At 36.5% G+C, this 22614-nt stretch overlaps 3 protein-coding genes and 1 long non-coding RNA gene across 6 annotated transcripts; 1 reads left to right on the top strand and 3 right to left on the bottom strand.

The window, feature by feature from the left end:
* Window positions 1-681: 681 nt before the first annotated feature.
* Window positions 682-6029, bottom strand: LOC122831377 (urokinase plasminogen activator surface receptor-like). Of its 2 annotated transcripts, XM_044117506.1 has the most exons (7): window positions 5824-6029; window positions 5512-5735; window positions 2575-2732; window positions 2200-2316; window positions 1980-2126; window positions 1647-1754; window positions 682-1130 (listed from the first exon to the last, which is right to left on the bottom strand). In XM_044117506.1, exons 3-7 carry the CDS (start codon window positions 2633-2635, stop codon window positions 940-942), a joined length of 624 nt encoding a protein of 207 aa, XP_043973441.1. In that variant the 5' UTR covers window positions 2636-2732; window positions 5512-5735; window positions 5824-6029; the 3' UTR covers window positions 682-939. The 2 variants fall into 2 exon arrangements, with proteins under 2 accessions (XP_043973441.1, XP_043973442.1); XM_044117507.1 differs by lacking the exons at window positions 5512-5735; window positions 5824-6029 and adding an exon at window positions 3028-3165.
* Window positions 6030-6613: 584 nt separating this feature from the next.
* LOC122831387 lies at window positions 6614-9297 on the bottom strand. Its single transcript, XR_006370690.1, has 3 exons — window positions 9141-9297; window positions 8798-8887; window positions 6614-6797 (listed from the first exon to the last, which is right to left on the bottom strand). It is a non-coding gene; the product is annotated as an uncharacterized LOC122831387 (long non-coding RNA).
* Window positions 9298-12103: 2806 nt separating this feature from the next.
* On the bottom strand, window positions 12104-17526 carry smg9 (SMG9 nonsense mediated mRNA decay factor). The gene is made up of 13 exons (XM_044117477.1): window positions 17211-17526; window positions 17039-17113; window positions 16677-16911; window positions 15889-15986; window positions 15665-15777; window positions 14703-14814; window positions 14507-14602; window positions 14270-14355; window positions 13975-14081; window positions 13766-13873; window positions 13063-13188; window positions 12830-12974; window positions 12104-12701 (listed from the first exon to the last, which is right to left on the bottom strand). The coding sequence occupies exons 1-13, from the start codon at window positions 17352-17354 to the stop codon at window positions 12623-12625; spliced, it is 1524 nt and encodes a 507-aa protein (XP_043973412.1). The 5' UTR covers window positions 17355-17526; the 3' UTR covers window positions 12104-12622.
* A 154-nt stretch (window positions 17527-17680) lies between these two features.
* On the top strand, window positions 17681-22297 carry si:dkey-79d12.4 (zinc finger protein 616). 2 transcript variants are annotated; one of them, XM_044117487.1, is made up of 2 exons: window positions 17681-17826; window positions 20382-22297. In XM_044117487.1, the coding sequence occupies exon 2, from the start codon at window positions 20623-20625 to the stop codon at window positions 21973-21975; it is 1353 nt and encodes a 450-aa protein (XP_043973422.1). In that variant the 5' UTR covers window positions 17681-17826; window positions 20382-20622; the 3' UTR covers window positions 21976-22297. The 2 variants fall into 2 exon arrangements, with proteins under 2 accessions (XP_043973422.1, XP_043973421.1); XM_044117486.1 differs by lacking the exon at window positions 17681-17826 and adding an exon at window positions 18083-18366.
* The last annotated feature ends 317 nt before the right edge of the window (window positions 22298-22614 follow it).

The following is a 22614-nucleotide window of genomic DNA, read 5'->3' as shown; positions in this document are numbered from 1 at the left end:
TAATCAGGCTACCATAAATAATGCAGTAAAACAGTTAAACTCCAGGTTTTCTTTAGAGGTATAGGTTTACTCTTACACAGGGACGTGCATGCACACGCATTCACACACACGCACGCACACACAGATGGCAGGGGCTGGGGGTCAGCCCTTTCTTTCAGAGCCTGGGGGGTCAGCCCTGCCACACGCACACACCCATGGAAGTTGATACATGCTCTAGTTTTATTACCTCTATTTAAAACTAGAGGTATTAAAGCATTCTATTTAAATATACTACACTGTATATTGAAATAAGCACAGCATCAGTGCTAGCCAATGCAAATGCACCAAAAGGGTGGATAAACCCTATAAAAGGTGAGAGCAAAAGAGGGAACTTTGGTTGGATCCTCCAGGCAGCTTTGAGCCAAGATCGAGATGGACATAGAACTCTGGAGCTGAAGAAGAGCCGGGGCCATAGAGCCGAAGACTGTCCTGCGCATGGGGACCAACCCCGTCTGCCCCGCAACATGTGGCTTCCCTGGTTCCCTGTTCTAAGTCTGTAAAAACAGAAGTTCGGTTCTGAATAGCGCACCTGTTACGGTCACTGACCTCTAGGGGCTCTCTTTATGAGAGAGCTTTTTCTTTGACTTTCAAAGGGGAAGGGGGGGGTGCCCTTTTAAATAACATGAATAATATCACATTGTATTTATTTTCTCATTTTAATAACTCAAAAAAGTTTTTAACATTACAAATGACAAGAGATCCTCTATTAGGCAACTGAATGAGGAATGTTTGTTCATTTCATTCCTGCTTTTACTCTTAAAGTTGTAGAATTTTAGATAATGACAATCCACTTTTCAGCTTGAGAAAAAGACAAACACAGATTGAGATTTATTCCACAACAGAAATATTGAAAATAACTTGCAGTATAAAGCTTTGTGTTGAAGTAAGTTTGTCTGTCTTCTAAGAAAACAAGACCAAAAACATCAGTGACACAAACAACAGCAACAGGCCAGCACTTGCATCGCTGGCGTTGTTGCAGAAGTCTCCCTGGCAGCATTTGCTTCCTGCTGGGATGTAAGGTCTAAAATACTCTGATGCGTATTCTGGGCACATCATCTTGGAGGCACAGCCCTTCAAGGTTTGACTTGACCCTTTTATGAGAGAGTGAAAAATAGAGGCATTAATGTGGGCCACATGTTTCATATTAGAACATTACAATTGTCAAGAAGTTGCGGGTGTTGAGTGGTGAGGTAAAACGCCAGGAGACCCAGGTAAGGAAGAGAGATGGTTGTTTTAATAATAAATAATCCTCCAAACAGTCCATAAGATTCTGGCGGCACGGCTGAGCAGAAGCCAGGGCTCACACTGGTAGCAAATAGAAAATACGAGTGGCAAACGAACTGGCAGACAGAATGACGCAACAAGCGACGAAGACCCGATGAAGAACAAAGGAACAAAGAATAATAATTAAATAAAGAACAAAGTTGGGGTTAAATACACAGAGGGTAATCAAGGAAAGCAAGACACACCTTGGAAAAAATCAAGGGGAGACAGGATAACACGGAGACTCAGAGACACAGAAACACGACATAAATACACAGGAAAACACGGAACATGACGACAATATTTATCAGAAGATGAAGATAATAAGGAAGCAGAAGTCTTACTTGTTGATTTGATGCAATAGTCCTCATCATTCTTACAGATTTCAGTTCTAACGCACTGTTGACCTTCACAGCTGAAGCACTTTTTACCATTTGGATTATACTTAGGCCCTGAAATACAACAAAAGCATGTAGAGATCTTCACAGGATGGACTCCCAAACTATGTTCATAAAGGTCAACTTGTTTATCGATTTTTTTAATTAACTTGTTTCTCATGGACAAGAATTTATTATTGTGTAGATGCTTATAATTGAATACCAATATAGGTGCTGAACACATTAGTAATAAAACCATTGCATGGTTACAAAATACAAATTTAAAAAGGTTCAAATTACCAGAGGCAGATTTGGTGTTGCATTGAGCTGAGGTGCAGCACTCGCTCAGAATAACAGTTTTCTCAGATCCAAAGTTGATTGAGCCTCCAACACAATCTCCGGGTTGAAAGCATTGTTTAGAGTTGGTCTCATTGGATACAGAACCACCTATAGTTAAAAGTAGAAAGTATAACTATTGCAGACAAGCTGACACAAATCAAATTGAGATTGCACAAAATACCTGTGTACTTTATTATTTTCACTGCTGCACATTGATTATCTTCTGAGGGACATGTAGCTTTGGTAGTGCAGGCTCCAGATGTTTCCGGTACACACTTGTAACATTCCAGGGTGTTGGCTGATAATAGAATCCAGTTAGATGTGTTAATAAGTCTTAAAGATTTTTTTATTGTTTTTTAAAATATTTGGTTTTAATCCTCCCTCAAAAACACAGTAGACATAATGTAGAAAGGTAAAAAGACAAAATACTCCAGCAATGTTTCAAAACTTGTAGGTCAAATACACAGAAACAATTAAAATCAAATTACATCACAATTGATGTAAGTCCAGTAAAATTAAACATATCAAAGCAAAAAACACAGGTTAAAAAACTTGCCTTTCGGAAGAAGCCAAATCCCGACAAACAGAGCAACAAAGTGCAATTTGTTAAGCGACATGTTCCTGACTGAGTAAGCTTGAATCTCGTCTGTTCATTTTATATGTGGTTCTCCTGAGTAGGGCTGGCCACTTGGCCTCAGACCACTCCCATTTCTCCTGTGCGTATGTGTGAAAGAGAGAGAGAGAGAAAATATCAACAATACTTTTACAGTTTAAACTTAAGGTTTTGTGAAAATTAAATAGAACAAATAAAGACTGTACAAAACAAAATCAAATATCAAAAAAAAAATTCACACTGTTATCATGAATAAAAACGATATCAACCCGAAAATGAGAAACCTTATCTCTAAGAGAGATCTGCTCATTATGGCCAATCTATCAGTTCATAGGATTAGAAAGCCACTCAGCCACAAACAAGGATTACCAATCTAGTGCAGAAACAACTACTGACCTCCAAACGTCACGTTCTTTCAGATTGTCTGCAAACAGCTTCATGAAATGGGTTTCCATGGCTGAGCAGTTGCATCCAAGTCTTACTTCATCAAGAGCAATGCAACTGAATAGATGCAGTGGTTTAAAGCACGCCACTCCCCATTTTTGTGGCGTAGCTTACACTTGTGAGAATTTTGGAACAGAATTTATTTTCTGGAAGAATGGCATTCTTCCAGATTTGTGGAGCACACATAACTAATTTTCACCTATTCTTATATAAAAGATTATTGTGGCGAATGCTGGGTTACTATATATTTTATGTTTTTCTGAACAACTCTTTTATCCTGTCTGTTGACTTAGATGGACAGCCATGCCTTGGATGGACCATTTTGGACTACTTTACTATGAACACCTATAAATATTTGAATAGATTATGCTTAAAATGTCAAAATGTGATACTGACTACATTATTGTTTAACTGATATCTTTAATTCTGTGCAGTTCATCTTCTATTAGTCTTGTGGGTTTGTGACTACAGAGAACCAATGAACACATTTCTAAATGCTTACATTTTATCATGAGACTAGCTAGACCCAAAACCAAAATTATTGACACCTTAATGTTATTTATCATCAGCTTTACACACTGGAACAGACATACACACACAAAGAAAATGAAACCTCTTGCCAAATCAGCTTTATCATCCTAAATACATGGTAAAAGTATTAATTTCAGGTGCTGCTACCTTTATTGAGCTTATTATTTTAGAGAAATAAGTCAATGTAAAAGAAATACAAATTGGTTGAAGGAAAATACATTAAAATGATAACTCTTAGACTATAAGTCCATTTACAAATGGCAAAAAGTGCTTCACTAGCAAACAACAAAGTTTCACTAGAACCTTTTTGTGAAGGAAATGGAAACTGCTGCATGAAAATAACAAGAAAGAGGCAAACATGTTTTTGCATACTCCATGTCTATCCCCAGGAAGATGCTACGTGCAGATCCAAACATGTTAATTGTAGTGAATCAGTCAATCTTGTCCTGGTTAAGAATTGCATGTCTTATCTCATACTGGCATGCTGAAATGCTATAAATGTGCACCTAATCAAGTTGGAACTTGAGCTGAGAACACAACAGAATGTCCTTCACAGAACTATAAATGTTTAGTTACTGCAAGTTTCGTTGGTCGTTCACTACCTCAGTTAAATATATGTTATTAGACTAAAGGTAGTTGGAAGATTGTTAACATCAAGTCCAAAGATTAAGTTATACCTAAAGAGATCAGACAAATTTGGAATTGTAAGATCTGTGCAAAGGTCTGCAGTACAGAGCTCTGCAACACCCAAACACCTGTCAATTTACATCAAGACTGGTGCTTTTTTGTTTGTTTGGTTTTTTTCATAATATTGTAGCACTATACAATGTGTAATACTTTAACTCTTAGGAGTGATTTTAAAAGACACGCACAGACTCGATGTTGGAATAAAATAAAAAATAAAATAAAAGCAATATAGTAGTGCTAGCTTCGATGTATTTTTGGATAACATAACATTTTTGAGTAGAAATTTGTCATAATTCTGTATGTACTTTAAACAGAATAACTATCTTTACATTACAAATGGGAAAAAGTGCTTCAGCTGCAATGCACAAACGTTTATTATAACCCTTTGCTGAAAAGCCTTAAAGCACGAAGTAAGAGGCCAACAGGTTTTAGCATGCTTCACATCTATCTTAAGAATGTTACAGGCAGATCCACACATGCCTTTCGCTGTGAATGTAGGAGAAGAAAGTCAGGGATTGAACAACTATGCCTCCAAGGAGATGAGCTCAAATAAACTCCATCGGTGAAACAATTCATAATTAATTTGACAACTTTTTCTGTTTCATTTCAGCTCATTCATAACAAACCTAAAAACATGGGTAACAAAGACCAAACAAAATTTTGTAATTAACAATATCCTTAATATTTCTTTACTGATTTTGGTGCGTAGTAAAAAAAAAAGCTTCTTCTGAATAAAAACCAAAAAAGACTACATTTTGTTTATTGCCCTTTTAATACTAAATATTGTTATTTTGAAATAACCTAAATGATTTAATGTTATTTAAATGTGAAATATTTTACAAACATTTGCTCCTTTTTGAATAAAATGCTGAAACATCTTAGTAGATGATTGCTGAAATGGGTAAAACACATAAGAAACACAAATGTAAGAATTGAGGCCACCAGAGTTACCTAAAATTGTAGGATAAAAAGGTTTACCAAGTTCCCAATGTACTTTTTATGCAGTATGTAAATATTTAGTTTCAAAATGCTCTTCTTCCAAAATTTCTTTCATCATCTTTGCCTTTAATAAATACATATAATTTGGGAATTTTAACTGTTATTCTAGTATCTGGTTCCAATGTGTCAATGTTTTACAAAGCGTTGTTTGAGTTTGTATTCATAAAAGCATACACACACACACCCACACACGCACACATACATACAGTATATATATACACTGGCCCCTTCAGGTGTAGGCGACTGCTCCAAGGTGTGGACCTCCTTCAAGTGTGGTGAGCAGCTCCTCTCCAAGTATTGAACCAGAACCTTCCACACCAGTGCGTCTGTCTCAAATCTCCACTTGTCTCACACTGCTCACACGTTGGCCATGTGGAACGGAAGCCCCTGGTCCAATTAGACCAAAGTCCCCACGTGACCTTAGGTGCCTCACATTCTGCTACCTTAATGGAAGCACAGTTATCAGTCACAAGAGGACATTGGAGTACAGTAAATTCATCATCATTTTTATCAGTGAGGAAGATAACTGACTTTTTATAGGGAGAAACGTCCTGCAAAACCAGACATGGCATAACTGTCTGTCCCCTAGAAATACCTGATCCCTTTGGTAGTCCTTCATTGAAAACCTTGAATCGCTCTTAGTCTGATCCCTCCCCAAAGGCAATCTGCCCTGGGAAGCCTCACTACTGGCTGAACCCCAAGACAAAATCTCCATCTGGATCATAGGGATACTCAAACCCCTCCACCACGTTAAGGTGGCGATTCTGCGGAGGGGTCACCAGCCGACCGCGATGGATGTTTAATCCAAGGGATCCCCCATCCTGAGCAAGCACAAGGCGACAGTGGAGAGGAAAAACTCCCTTTAAAAGGAAGAAACCTCCAGCAGAACCAGGCTCAGGATGAGCAGCCATCTGCCGAGGCTGACTGGCTTCAAGAGGGCAAAAATAAAAAACACAACACACAAACACAAAACTGTCAGCAATCCTCTGAAAGGAGAAAGACAGATTTAGTAACAATATTAGTTTACATTACACATGTTAAAAACATGTTGCTGTCTCAGCCTGTAGCAGTAAACTACCTCTCACTGGAGTCAGTCCTGAAAGAATAACATGTAATAAAAAGTTAAACTTCAAGACCTGTGAAATAACTTAAAGAATTGTGTTAGTTCACCGTTATCTACAAAGTCATGTTTCTGTGTTCCCATATCCTGGACAGAAAATCTTTAATTTTTATTAAGAAATAAACATGTTCAGTCTATATTTATGTTTGAATACGTATGTTAATGCTCTCATACAGTTTATGTTAAATGTAACAGTTTATGTAAAAGTGTATGTGAGAGGTGAAAAAAAAAAATCCTCTCATCTCTTTTATCCCTTTCCTCCTTGTCCTCTTCATTTAGCAAGTTCACCATGCACTCTAAAGTTATAGAGGCAGGTGTAGTCCGGATGACCCCAGTTGCTGTTCACCTGTAGAGTCACGTAGCGGAAGGAACCAACTTTATCAGCCTGTGAGCCAAAACAGAGACAAATTAGGGAGGTTAGATTGATAATCTATAGTTAAAAATAGACAGACAATAGAAACAAAAGAGGTTTGATTTAAAGTGCATGGAAGCCTAGTTCAACTGGCCTTGCTGTAATTATATTTTGCATAGTTTTTCTCAAGATAGCAAGGCAGTTATACTGTTATTTTTGCTAACCAGAAATCAAAATGTAACACTGGGATTTTTTTGTTTGTTGTCCTGAGACAACAAAAATTAATGTTTTGTGATAAGTGTTGTGACTTTTTTTACACTTCTATGTTGTTAAGTGTAATTTGCAATGTAAGTGGCTTATTTACAATTGTATGTTAAGCATAATTTATATAAAGATTATTATTAATGGAATTTAACATGATTGTATATAATTGCAGAGATTGCTTACCAAGCCAGAATAATGGAAAAGGAGAAAAAAAATGCAGGCAACATGGACTAGGAATTGCAAGACACTGATAAAACTTAATGGTTCTCCTGAGCATATAGGTGAACAGAACAACATTGACTTGGTACTTCTGGGGTTACACTTTTCTTTGCTTTGTTTTCTGCATTTCTGGTTTTCTGGTTTTGAACATACTGATAGTAGTGAAGAATATACTATTTAGTCATGAGTCAAAGAATGGATTTTAAATGTTTTGATCTTACATATCATAAATTTTATGATATAGAAACTGATATAGACCCAGAGACCAACTTCAGTTATAATACTATACAGCATTGTGAAGATTATTCTGAAGACAGTATTAATGTGGGGTCTCATTTCATGAGAAATCTAGTGTGGTAACAATTTCAGAAACCTGGGTTACTGAGGGAAACAATCTGCTGGATGGATAACAAATGTTTAGTCAGAGTAGGTTAAACAAAAGGGGAGATGCTGTTGCACTGTTTGTAAGGTCTGGATTGAGATGTACGGTTATTGCTAAATTACCGAAATAAAGTGATTGATTGATTGATTGATTGATTGATTGATTGATTGATTGATTGATTGATTGATTGATTGATTGATTGATTGATTGATTGATTGATTGATTGATTGATTGATTGATTGATTGATTGATTGATTGATTGATTGATTGATTGATTGATTGATTGATTGATTGATTGATTGATTGATTGATTGATTGATTGATTGATTGATTGAATTACAAAAGCTGAAGTGAAACATATTTAAGAGTAATGCATGCTTTATTTGGATAGAGGAAGTCTTTTATTTTGAAGAATGCTTAATAGATTCTGGTTCTGTATTTTGTCACTGTGTTGCTTCTGTTGATTTTGGTTGCTAGGCAACGAACAGCTGCTGTTATTATTTGTGCTGTTTTTTCCTCAATAAAAACTGAATAGAAATGTTCAGTAAAATAAATCCAAGTCTTCGTCTTGATTGAAGAAGATTCGACACCGTAATAATAAGAGGTTGAACTTTTTTTTTATTATCAAGACATAATAAAAGTCTTATTAATGAGATTTATGACAAGAAAACAATATTTTCTTCCTTCAGTGATTGCCAAAAAAACCTACAGTTTCTTGCATCTGTTCAAGTTAATCGCTCTGTATCTCTGTTTTGGAATAGTTAGGGTTCAGTAATAAAACTTTCTGTGGCTGCACATGCAGGTGGCGCATTTAGGCACTATTTCTAGACAACATAATTGCTACAAACTTGACTAATTAATAAATTTTTCAATGCTATCTATCAGTTGCAGTTTCACTCAACAGCTCTGGAGGTGCAGAATTAACATAATTTTTATGGTTTAAATGGAAATTTTCATTGGAGCATTTTTGAAAGGACCAATAATACGGTATCTGCCATTTTATTTAAAGTTTTTTTTGTTTCTTTTTAATTGAATGCCAGTAATACCCAGTGAAGAACCTTATGGTTGTATGTTAGGAAAGATGATCAATATTTATAACAGGCTCAGTCATTCTGGGCTTCTCTGAGAACTGTATTTGGTTAATAAAACATTAATTTGACATATTTACAGGAAGTTTGAAGGTCTGTATTCGGTCTCCAGCTTCATCATATAGGAAAGTTCCCAAATGAGTTTCCTCATCTTCTAAATTCTTCTTTCCCTGAGACAAAATTAGATAGAAATGGAGTTTATTATCCTGTTCTTTCTATCTATGTGAAAGTTAGTTGGTGTATCTAAAAACATATCACATCCTGACATAAGCAGAAAATTCATTAATGCAGACAGAATGTTTGCATAGTTTAGAATGAGATCAAGTGATGTCATACTGAATCAATTTAAATGTATACTTAAAATACACTATAGGTGGATATACATTTTTTTTTCAGTTTTGACGCTCGTTTTACTTGACTTACATAGACAGAAAATTCTTTAGGAGCACTAGAAATTGAAGAAGTTGGGGAAAAAATCTTGGGAATATGACCCAGGGACACATGAGTGACTGTAGCTTTGTGGGACAGTGCGATGGATAAACGTCCCGGGAAATCTGGAAAGGCCCAGCATTCTCCTGGATTCAGACGAGTTCTTCCCTGAAAACAGAACAGAACAAAGTTTAGGTGGGGTACCAAGACTAAGAGAAAAGAAAATCCTCAAGCCTAATATTATATCAACAAGAAACACCACTTTTCCTAATATTCATTTTTAATTATTTGAGTGTCATTCAGACCTTTATAACAATGGTTGGACCTATAGCTGGTAGCCTGAAAGATGCACCAAACAATCTACACGCTTTATGGCTTTCATATGTTTGTGAGGTCATCGTGTGTAAAATCATTGCTCCTGTACACAAAAACAAAAGCAGAAATATTGTGAGTTAGGAAGCTTTAATACTGAAAATTTGCTATTTAGTATATGATTGTATTTGTAATGCCTCACCTTGAGACTCCAGAGCAAAGTTGGGCCATAGATCTGCTTGTGGTAGAAGGTGCTCAAGCTTTGCCTCCAACAACTCCAGCCTGGAGAGAGGTCCCTCTTCCTGACATCCAGAGATTGTAACCTGTGCACAACATAATAGTTAACAGCTTGTTCTCATGTTTGCTCGGGATAATTAAATCAGTGTTAAGATTAGGAAGAGAAAGCCTACCACATCTGTTAGAGTTGGTCTGACAGATAACTCTGAAGAACACGAGTGCAGGGAAATAATCCGCCAAATACAAGCTGATGAACATGAACAGAAGATGACAGTGAGACAACATTCAAAATACAGACTTTCTATAAGACTTTCAAACTGATTGTTTGTAGAAGGAAAGTATTTACCTAAAGCAACGAAGATGCCAAAGACAAAGAGAAGGACGTTATTAAACTCTTCTATCACCGTGTCCATCATCTGTTTATCATTCTCCTCTTGATTATGAAACCGCTCTCTAAATGTAGGAAAGCGGTTTACAGGGCGACGTGTTTTGCGCTTCCTTCTGGCCGTAGATGGAGAAAGTACAAGTGTGTAAACATTTACATTGATCAGCAAATGACTGTGTAAAACATAAGAGCTAAAAAAAAATTTGATTGAATATACCTGTTCGGCGTCTCTCTATATGAAATAATGGGTACTCCATTCACATCATAATACCCATTATTTCTCAGACGTTCACTTCTTCTTAGATTGACTGTAAAACAAAAAAACAGACAGAGAAAGGTGGTTGGTGACTGGCAGAAAGCATATTTAAACAACAGGACACTACAATAAATTTTCCCACTAAACACTGTCAATTTATATATACTGAATTTATCATTTCATGGGTGAAAATCATAAACTATCTACACCGCTTAATAATGTGGAACATCCTTCTTAAGATTTTCTTTAACTGAGCTCCCCAGACAAACTAATTAACCCAGCTTTCTGAAATTAATTATAGTGATTCAAAGAGCCCTGACACATCTATAAATCTAATAGCACAACAAAAAATTAAATCTTAATTACACTTAAATTCAATTTGCATGATAATTTCGAACACGGTGTATTTGCAACATCGCTGCACACTTCCTTCAAAAAACCCTAGCACAAAATTATTTTTGTTTCTTTGCTTCACTAATTTCTAAATGAATACTTACTTGGAAAATTGGAGTTCATTTCAGCTTATTGGATTTCTTGAAGTACTAACTCTTTGCCGTTTATCTCTTCAAATGGATGAATTCCTATAGGAACTCCTCTCTTATTGACAAAAGTTCCAAAATCACCTGATGACAAGTCCGCCTATGTGACATCACGTTCATCAGAACCTGCCCACAATTCATTTCTGGCTCTTTTAAATTTATTTCAAACATTTTTTAAAAATTATGTACAAAGAAATGTCCATTCTGCTGTTAAATTAGTCAATCAAACCACTGCTATCAACAAAATCAAGAAATGTTTACTTCCCTGCTGGCATTTATATACAGTTATTGCAGTTTTTTAGAAATGTCTGCTAAAAAATTTCCGTTATTACTGCAGAAAGCTTTCTCTGCAACAACACACTGTATTGTAAATTTCCTGTTATATTTTTACACTTCAATATGCGCATTATGTACATTTTGACAAAGTCGTCCTACTCAGTTGCACATTATTGAAAGTTGTTGCTATTATTGTTGTTTCTGTTAATTCTGTTTTCATATATACTTCTATTTCTTCTTTTCTATTTCTATTTTGTTGAACTGGTAGACTTGCGTGTGAATAAATCAATGGATGTCATAACTAGGACTAGAAAGAAGAAAGAAGAGAAATATGCATATTTATATGTGTATAAATATAAATGCAGTCAAGTTTACTGCATTTATTCTAACAAAATAGGAAGTCAAGTTGGTAGTTAATATCAGTCCAGCAGCTTTTGCCCCACAGTTACAGACAGAAACAGAAAAAGGGGAAGACTGACAATTACTGGTTGCCATGGTAACCACTCACTCTCAAGAGCAGCAAAACAGAACTTAATCAATAAAAAATATCTGAAGAAGCTTATTAAACAAAATAAATAAAAAAAAATAAACAGATTTTGACAAACTTCACATCTGTAGTATTGTTAAAATAAAACCCTGCTACTCACATGATATATATGTAGCTAAGTGTCTTTAATGTTTTGATTGTTTAAACAAGTCCTTTTTATACTGGACAACATTATATACAATCAATGTTGACCACTAAGACATATATGTGATCTGTTCAAATCCAGATATTTACTATCCTTCTGTGCCACTTATTAAAAAATTAAGGGGCATCTATAAAAATATTTAATTGTACAGATGATTGTGTCAATTTTAGACAAGGCACAATAAATTATGCTTAAATAAGAATTAACTACACAAACAATCACTGTCATTACACCCGAGAAAAAAAAAATTTACATTTGAATTTTTATTTTCATTTTTTTTCCATTGTAAAGGAGGTTTATTTGGATCTCCTGTAGCCTTTGCCTTAAACATGGCTACTCTTCCTGGGGTCCACAATTTAAAGTGTGTAAATAGCAAAGTGACATTTCTTTTACATTTGAACTTTTAACAGCCTCACATTGATATGTCAGCCATGTGCATGAAGCGTGTGCGTAACACCTTAAGACTTCATATACAATTCACCAAAGATTTAGTCAGCATTACAGCAAGTATAACGTAACAGTCTTCTATTATAATAAACAGACACTTTAAATGTTGTTTTCTTTATTTTGTGTTTTCTTAAAATAGAATTTACAAATTGCAGACACTGTGCTCCACAAGTATTGTCTTCTAACATTCTCCCTCCTCCACCACTGTGCTGAGTGGAGCAATTTAAACTGTACAGTTCATCGTTTGAGTGAATGAGTCTCTCTCTTCAGGCAAGCATTGTTCTTTAAGTACAACTTATTATCAATGTAAAATGACCCTGAAGATCAAATATTTAGCAGAGGAGGCGGCTGTACTCAGAGAGGGCCGATGACTTTTTAACACCGTCCCAGATACGAGCAGCGTAGTGAAACCTGGAAAGAAAAACAATGTGCTTTTTTGAGATTCCTCTGTTTTTACATTGCGGTATAGAAGAAAAAAAAAATCAGTGATGGTTAAAGTAGAAAAACACAAACACCAAAACACAGTGTGAGATATTTACCAGTTTTTCTCAGTGAGAATGGTGTGGGATAGCTGACAGCGAGGCATGGCCAGGATCTGACTGCGGAGCTTGGAGACCATGGTGGAAAAGGTGGGGTGACCTCTATAACCCGGCAGCAGAGAGAACAGTGGATATGTTCCTGCTCCTAAATACAGTTGGAAAAAAAATTAATAAATCAGTGACAGAAAACAAAATGTTCCCTTTCTGATATAAATATGTTTTTTTTAACCAACCTGTTTTGTTCAAGTTATCCTCTCCATCATTTTCTTGGACCGGAAGCAGAAACATGTTGACTTCAGTATCAAGGTATTCCTGTGCCAGTCCAGGAAAAATGTTGCAATCCAACATAGACAATGTACCTGTGAATAACACCAAATATTGGTTGAAAAAGAACCTAAGTTTATGCTTTTTATCCTGAAGCAGATGTGACGTTGCTTCTCATATTGCAACAACTGCTTTACTTTAAAGACTCAGCTACTATATGTGGAAATTCAAGTTCAATCATGTTTACAAAGTATATGTGTCCCATTTAAAAAGACACATTTGTTTACAGTGTGTGTGTGTGTGTGTGTGTGTGTGTGTGTGAATGTAATGTTTGTGTATTGTGGTAAAAGATTTAATATTCACAATCATAATTTTTACTACATACTTTGAGACTTCCAGATCATGGGGCACTGAATGAAACCAATGTAATGATGTGAAACAGCTTACACCATTATCATACAAAAAAAAGATCATAATAATTATTACTGACAAACATTGGCTGGATCTCCTTGTATGAAAATTACTACATTTTTCAAAGTCTGACCAAACTTTTCAGCTTCATATTTTTAAACTAAACTTGATTTATCAATAGTTGAGCTTAAACTGGATATTTTAGAATACTTTGCTTTTAGAAGCAGACATTTTTAGAAAGGTATTTGTAGAGTGTTGCACCTTTGTATTTAAGATGAGAATATGCCATCAATTTGTCCACCACCGTATGCATGTTCTTAACATTTCTCGGGCAGAAATCCTCGCGTCTGGACTTATTCTGGAGAAAAACTGGACGAAAGGGGTGGGGGGGAAGTAGAGACATTCTTATTTTCAAAACGAATAAATCTGGTTGATATGGAACAACATGGTGGTTCCAGAAGAACACCCACCAATATGAGGATAGTACTCTGCACCATCATCGCTGCCGGAGGAGCCGGCGTTGTCATGGCTTGCAGATGGGGTGGAAGGCTTCAACATCTCAGCAGTCTGCAGAAACCTACCAACAAACAATGTTACACAACATCCTCTGTCATTTTAATATACAGAACCAATGACTCAAAAGACATAAATTACATACTTTGCATTGCTGTAAATAGGGGTGTTCTGGTTGTAGTCAGAATCACTCTGTCTTGTATTTTCTTGTAAGCTTAAGCAATTAAAAAGAACACAAAAACTAGTGCTTACCTGTACAGGTTTATGTCAGTAAACCAATCTTGAACCACTATAACGACATGGCACACAGTAAACAGGAAGGCGGCAATCTGAAGAGACTGTTGGCAGATTTAAAAGGATAAAATGAGTCAACGTGTTTGTGTGACTTTCATTCAAAAATTAATTAAAGGGTTTGAAGGAAAGATTAATACTGCATACCCCATGGCTACCTTCACATAGCCTACTGCCCTCTGCAGGACAAATACAAACCTGCATTTCCACATATGTGTGAGGAAGGTTGTACTCTGGGGGCAGCTTTCTGTCGTTGTTGATAACGTGGTCAAGTATAAACGGGCTGAGAATAGGCTAAAAAAAAAAAAAAGGAAGTGATGCATTTACAAAAACTAAAGCTCCTACTCAGTTCTTCTGAATCCTCAATAAGAGTGCGTACAAACAAACATCTTACTTGTGTATCCAAAAAGATGACTCTCTCCTGGGTGATGAAGAAATCGATACCTGTGCTCTGATTGCCTCCCCTTTCTTTAATTTCTTGGCTCTGGGGTCTAAAGACATAACTCCTGCATAGAAGAAAATATTATTCCACCAACAATACACAACTATTTTTATGTAATAAGTAGAAGGGACATTGTATTGATATACAATATTTTTAGCAGACTTGAAACACATAGATAACAGACACTGTTTGTCAAAGTGAATCATTAGGACAATATAGTTCTTCCCCCCATCCACCTATTGCTGTCTGAAAAAAAAGGTTGTTACACTTTTACCTTTGTTACAAAAACAAATTTTTTTTTGGTTGGAAACATTTCTGCTTATGAGCAAGTGACAGTCATAGTGTTAAAGCTGCCACATTAAATATTCATTTGTGATGCTTTAGACTTAGTTTGGTCTATTTATGTGGGAAACTAATTTCAGGAGAGTTTAACAAAAACTAAAATTCCTATATTTCTGATACAATACATATTTCACTGTCTTATATGCTGAGCTGGTGTTGAGAAAAGAGTCTGGTTTAAGTCTTGCACATCAGTTGATATAAACTGAGATTCCATAATGAAGATTCAATTTTTTCGAAATGCAGAGCACCAGACGTTCTACACACAAGCATGAGTGCTTAAAATCAAAATAGTACTCAGTAACAAACTCCCTATTAATCTAGAGCTACGCTGTACAAAGTGACAAAATACAGTTAAACATATATGCAGTTAATGATAATCCAGAATATAAATCAAGAGTAAAACATCTAATGGAGGTGGATTTCACTCTACAACTATCATTTAACTTATATAGAAGTATAAGTTAAAGGATTCATCCATTTGATAAAGTTAAATTACATCAAATTAATGAATTAGGCAGAAATTGAGAACAGTGTAAGGTTTTTCTTATTCTAGGTGCTAACACCAAGCTTACCTTTGATCTTCCTCAGGTGTGTTGGCAGATAGCAGTGACATAACGGTTGATTTCCCAGTTCCCTGCAGGCCAATGACTCCCACCACCAACATGTCTGTCTGGTCCCTCAGATACTGCAGCACATCACAACTTTCTCTAAGTTCATTCAGTACACTTTAAATCAGACCTTTTCATTAAGCCACTCCGCTTTGATTAGTTAAACGTAGTAAAAAAATGTCACTCACCTCCATGGCACTGTCACACCAATTCATCTGATCATCCACCAACTTAATACTGTGCTTCATTTTCTCTGGATGAAGGAGTTTAGACTGACCGACCATGGCTGAAAATCACAAACAAAGAAGTAATTTTCCCTTCTATTACATAGCATTCAGATTGGTTTAGTTTTAGATTATATGCATATAATGGCAATAAATACATAACTAGAAGATGTTACTTCCTAATAGAGTAATATGAAGCCATTGTCACAACTCCTTACCAACAGCTGTGACAAGCATCTTTCTGATTGTTTCAGTGAAAGAACTGCATTCAAATGAACAGCAATTTGGAGTTCAGCCATTGAGATTGGAGGCTGGAAATTAGGTTACAGTCCAAGGCTCTCTGAAATGCTCAATAAATCAGGCATCTCAAATACTTTAAACTGCAAAACGAGAAACTACCATTTAAATAGACTGAATGCTAGCCAAAAGGGATGCCTCAACCAATAACCAGGTCCATGGTGATCAAAGTGTATAGCTATCTGTGAGAACTATGAAAAAAATGGTTATGCAACTAAATATCAGTTAAGAAATTTACAAGAAAAAGAAAATCTTGACACATTTTTTTCTAAGTTTATACAGTAAATGTTTAAGTTAAATAAATAAATATACAGCCACTGCTAGTTTGATAGCTTTTTATTCTGTTTTCCTCACTTTCTGTAGAGTGAAGACCTTTTTTTGGAAATAAAATAAATTATAGGGATTTTAAACACCACTGAAAAAGAAAAGAAGGTTTTAAACCTATACTGACTTACGGTCCACAGCATTGCCAGATGCAGAAGCCCCCATTCCTCGGTTTTGGATCTGATAAACAGGTTGTGTGGGTCTCTGACCTTCCCTTTCGACCTTAGAAGGTCCAGGACCAGAGGACTGAGCTGCTACCTCAGGAGGAGTTCCTGGCTTCCCTCCTTCATCCCTGGCTTTCATTAGCATTATAGGCTTTTCCAGGAGTGGAGCTCCACTAACAGGTACATTCTGTGGTGGTTTGGCCTTAGGAAAACAGTTATAAGAATTGATCACGTGGTATTAGGGTAAGAAACACTTACAGAGTTGTCATAGACACAAGGCTGATAGAAAAGCTTAGTGAAAGCAGCTAAATAAAAACAAAATGACCTACCCTTTCACTTGGAGGCTTTGCAAGAATGATAGGTGTTTTTTGGATGAGGGGGCCTGGTGGATCCTCACTTCCATCCTGACAACGAAATTGTACACACACATATTTACATATATTAACAGTTTATCTCATAAACAGGACGTGGTTCCTTCTTTAAAGTGTATGTTTGTAGTACCCTTCGTTCTCTCGGCTGGTATTCCCGATCGCGGCTAGGGCCAGACAGATTTTGTCCAGGGGGTCCATCTCTCTCTCCCCGGCGTCGCCTCCTTCTCCTCCCTTGTCCGTACATCCCGGGCTGGCTGTGACCGGACTCTGACATATTGGCAGCTGTCAAATATACAACATCTAGCGGTAGAAAATCAGTTAAACCTATTGCAAAATAGTTTTAAGCAATGTCAATGCGTATATCCCGCTTGTAAACAAATGTAGCTAGCACTTCCGGGTGGTATGCTCGTTTATCAATCTGAAGCTCACCGTTACAGTACGCAGGGGCGGTAATAGTTAAGAACCGTATAACTCCGCTCGCGTGGAAATCGTTTTGCAATTAAACAAACAGCCTTTTCCGTCTGCCAAACAAGCTCGTATTAAAATGTGCATTTTATAATTAGTTCCGCTCACAATGAGCCGCGACATATCTGTTTTGTTTGGGTATGTTCTTAGCGTTCTCCTCTTGCTAATATTTATATATGTATATGAATATACATATTCGTTATTTTATTTGTGACGTTTGTTAATAGACTTGCTTCTGAATGTGTTGCAACCACTGGTTCTACAAATAATTTACTGAAGGGGTAAGTACAAATACTTTTCTCCATTTTCGGATTTTGATTTGGAAATACTTTTGAAATATTGTACCTTCCCCTTCCACTTCAAAATAATGCACTGTTTTAAATGTTGGCCTATCACATAAATCTCAACAAAATACATTGAAGCATATTAAAGTCATGTGACAAAACCGTAAAATTTAATGGCGGTCGAATACATTGTCAAGTCAGATTTCAAGTAGAAACGCTAATCTGAGAATAATTATGCATTGCGGTAGTTGTACGATCTCCTCTTCCGGTCTAAACAGGATGTGGGTGGAACCGGTATGTTCTCGGACGCCATCAAGAAATTCCCCCAGTTTGAAAATATCTTGAGTTTTTTTTTAAATATATATATTTATTATCCGTTTTTATGTAAAGTTCAATGCTTATAATATTACTTAAACCACAACTTCTGACGCACGCCAAAAATTTATTTTTCAAAGTGTGAAATGTTTGTTATTTAAATCTACCTCATGTGAGGAATTATATTTTCTGTGCTCACCCCTGACCAAGAGGAAACCGTTGGTAAGTACATAGTAACTGTGCAGGTAGTTAGGTAGACTGCGGATTTACCCAATAACTTTGCTGTAACTAGAAGTACTTTTTAACATTCGGTTTAGTATTTACACGTGCCTGAAGGAAAATCATGGACAATTAGTGTTGACATTGTACGTGTTGGTCTTTTTAGGATTATTTAATCATTTGTAAATTGATAAACACCAGATATCAGATTCTTAGGAGATAAGGTGTATCATTTTAAAAGCATATAGACAGAAAGTGTGAAAAATCCGTATTAAGTAGACGCTAACCACGCTATAAGGGTACACACATATGAAAAGTTAACTCGTAAATGGTTACTTGTAATGTTTAAACCAAACTTAGCTTGGACATGAACAAAACTATTCTATATATTGGAATAAAATTAGATTCATAATGGTGAAAATGTACTCTTACGTATTACATATTAAGAAAGAGTGAGAGTGAGACGTGTTCAAATGCTATGAAGCAAAATTAAGAAAAATTATACGAACACAAAACATGTATATTACAAAAAGAGTGATATATTTAAATCATTTACTCCTGTTCATTTAGATAATTATTTACAACAAATGAAAACCAAAATTTAATTTTTGCAGAAAATTGGAATATTATGCATGACCAATAGTACATATATATATTATAATCAAATAATACATGCTTTGGCCTGATTTTACAGTACTTATTGTATCGATGTAGCATGGCTTTTGAGGTTACTTTAATAGCAGCTTTTAGCTTGTCTGATGACTTTCGTCTTCCGCCTAGGTAAGATAAGTTGGCTAGACAATCATGCACTGCAGTTCGCTGGTTTTTAAATACTTGGTACTTTTAGGGGTGTGAGCAGGTACCAAGTACTGTTGGGAAATAAAATCAGCATCTTTATAAAGCTCTAGATGAAATGTGAATGTTTCTTGTAGATGGCTGAAAGGACTTTGGACTTGATAAGATGCACAGACCGCATTGCCCCCATAAGCAGATTTTGTGCTTCTCCACATTTCCTCCGGACTCTAGTATCTTGATAAGATGAAATGGTTGTTTCTGATTCCAGAATGGTTTAATACAAGGAATGTATTAAAGGAATGTCCTGTGGGTAGTGGCTCTTGAAGCACTAACTTCTGCCACAGTATTTGTGAACCTCCACTCTCACACTTGAATGGCCATTGCTTCACAATCCCTTCAACACTGATGTTTTATCTGTTGTTCATTATTTTCCACATCTTTCCTTCCACTCAAATTTTCAATATTATGCTTGGATGGGCTTTTCGAAATAAGCAATAAATCAATTAATTGCTCAATAAATCAAAACGAGCTCAATCATTTCCATTTGCATGATGTATTGTTTTTCTTTTCTATGTCTCTCTCTGTTTTTACCAAAATTGTATGACAAACGTCTTCAGTCTGGTGCATTGGTCTCAACTAGCCCTAATGTTGAAGGATAATTTTGTTTACAAAAACTTTAACATTCGTGTCATTTGTTGTTTCTATTGTTTTGTTTATTTATTTTGGATATTTACAATATCCACCAGTTCCAGTGTTAAATGTTCATTACAATTTAAAGTTTATAGATATTTGCAAATGACTTTTTGCATTATCAGGCCATTGTCATCATATTAGATATTGTGACAGGATTGTGCTTGGATACAGCACACTGTGAATAATCAGACTCTTTAGGAACATCTTTACCATGCTTTCCAAGGCTGCCAGTCGCAGGTGGCTGGAGGTTTTTCACAAAGTTAAGAGATTGTCATAATAACACTCTTCTGTAGTTGTGTGTAAATTTAAAAAAATAAATAAATTTGGGTTTTAATTTCACTTCATTGAAATTAACAGAAATTATTTAAATATATTGTTCTGTGTGCAATAAATCTGTAAAATGTTTTTTAACTTGTATTACTTAGATAAAATAATTTTTCCATAATGTAATTTTTGAGGTACACATATATATGCTACACAAGTTCAAATTATAATTAGAACTGATTAAATCTTCTCTACTTAATTTCCAGGGAGCCAGAGGCTGGCCTGGGCAGCTCCTTGTGTCTGATGCCACTGATGAGCAGTGGGTAAATCTACATAATCGCAGGTGAATCGTGAACACTCAGACACCAAATGTTTGGCAAGTGGCTAAACAAATCTGCAGCTTGATGTTGCTCTTGCAGAACTGCAAAATCCAAATTGTCTGCCAGATCTGGAGAAATTTTTTCATTGCATGAAGACTCACATCATGCCGCTGGATAATGCATCCATATGACTGTTGTCCCATCAATCTTTTTCTACCTGCTGAGAACTTTGGGGGCATGCAAAGAGCCACACTGCAGTCTTTTCCTCATTTCTGAATTGTGTTCCCTTATTTTTGGAGCATTTCTAGTCATATCATTGTGCAATAAAGCACAAAATCTGATCGCTATTGCTCAGTATCAAATCTTAAGTACTTATCAAATGTTGGAGATGTATCACAAGGCATCTGAATACACTGTGGAATATGAAGTCGGTGAAGACGATGAGGAGGCTGTCACCCAAAGTGACTCTGAGGAGAAGACGTCCGATTCTTGCGAAACCTCTGAAAACTCTGATTCTGAGGAAACTGCTCTACCTCCCCCAATCAAAAATGGAGAAACCTGCAGCAAGTGTGGTCGGGGACCTTTCAGGTCGGTGAAGCGCCATTTGCTTTACTGCCGTGGTGTGAAGGACAAGTTTCAGTGTGTTTTGTGCAAGCACTACTTTTTTACTGAGGACGCTCTACAGGAACATCACATGCCTCTGTATTTGTGTCACAGCTGTGGTCAGGTTCTCCCCACCAAGAACTCATTCAGCCGCCACCCGTGTCCCAGGGGAGTCAAATCCACGTTGGTGCTCTTCTGCTCCGAGTCGATGCCGAAAGCATGCAAAATATGCAAATCCTTTTTCTCATCTGATAAGGCTTTATCAATCCATCTGACCAACGTTCACGCATCTGAAATCAGCACCAAGCGGTACATCGTTGCTGATCCATCTTTGTTGGCAGGAGCCACAAGCGTCCAAACCCAGGCTGCTAAGAGGAATCTATGTGTTGGTCAGGCTCATGTAGATCCCGCCACCCCACCTCCAGACACTCAGGGCTCCGAGGGAGTAGCTTCTTCGACGCTCTCCATTCTCGCCCTGTTTGAGAACGAGAGCCAAGAGTGGGCTCTGATGAAGCGGATGAACACAGGATGGCGCTCTAAAACCCCCTGCCGCTGCAGGCAGTGTGGCGCCATCTTCCGACAACCCTCCTTCGCCATCAGCCACCGCTACCTCCATCGAGGCCAGCGCTCCTACCTCTGCCAGTGTGGCCGCGCGTTCAGGCACCAGCTGCACCTCCTGCGACACTGCGTTCAGCACGCTGAGGCCTTGAGCTACATCTGCGTCGGCTGCGGTGACACTTTCTCTGGAGCGAAACTTCTAACGCGCCACATAAACGGTAAACCATGGAGAGGAAATCAACGTGGACGGACAGCGAAAGAAAGTGAGAATAAAAGGTGCAGGATGCCCTTGATGTGTGACTGTGGACTGGTGTTTTTAAGGCCTTCGGCCTACATATGGCACCAACTTAAAAACAGAACTAAAAGGAAAAACCTTTGAAGACGTGCAAGGTCTGTGCATGTTGTGGTTTAATTGGAAACCAGTGATGAAAAACCAAAAACCTATAGCATTTTGGATTTTCAATTGAAGATGCAAATGCTTGAATAAATATAACAGTTGTATGTTTGATTTTCAATTGAAAATATTAAATACATTTTTGTTCATTTGTTTCTCCAAATGTAGGATATAAAATCTTCAGGCTACAGAAATTAAATATGATTTAATTTTCCGATTTCTCTACTGTTCTCACACACTTTCAAACACTATGCCACGTAGGTTTGGATTTTGTTTCCTGTTCATAATAAACACTCATTAAACTCTACATTTTCTGTTTCTTTTGTTATCTTTGTCTAATACCTACACTTGCTTAATGCATGAGGAAAGATGCAGCATACTTTTTATTTACTTTTCTTCACATCCAAATAGTTCAAAGTAAACTGAGTTAAATCAAGTTCCCCAATAAAACGCTTAATAGCTTTTTGTTTTTATTTTTTGTTATTTAAGTATTTCAATAACACATCCAGTTTATACTTTAGTAATAATTAATACTGAAGAAAAGCAGGTTGATAATTGTTTTTGTTTTGTATAAGTAGAATTTTTCAGGTACTGTAGTTACAATTTTGGATAACTTGTAAAGTG

The sequence above is a fragment of the Gambusia affinis genome, linkage group LG05, assembly GCF_019740435.1.
Source record: "Gambusia affinis linkage group LG05, SWU_Gaff_1.0, whole genome shotgun sequence".
Lineage (NCBI taxonomy): Eukaryota > Metazoa > Chordata > Actinopteri > Cyprinodontiformes > Poeciliidae > Gambusia > Gambusia affinis.
The sequence above is the reverse complement of the archived record's forward strand: the minus strand, read 5'-3'. Positions and strand labels throughout refer to the sequence as shown.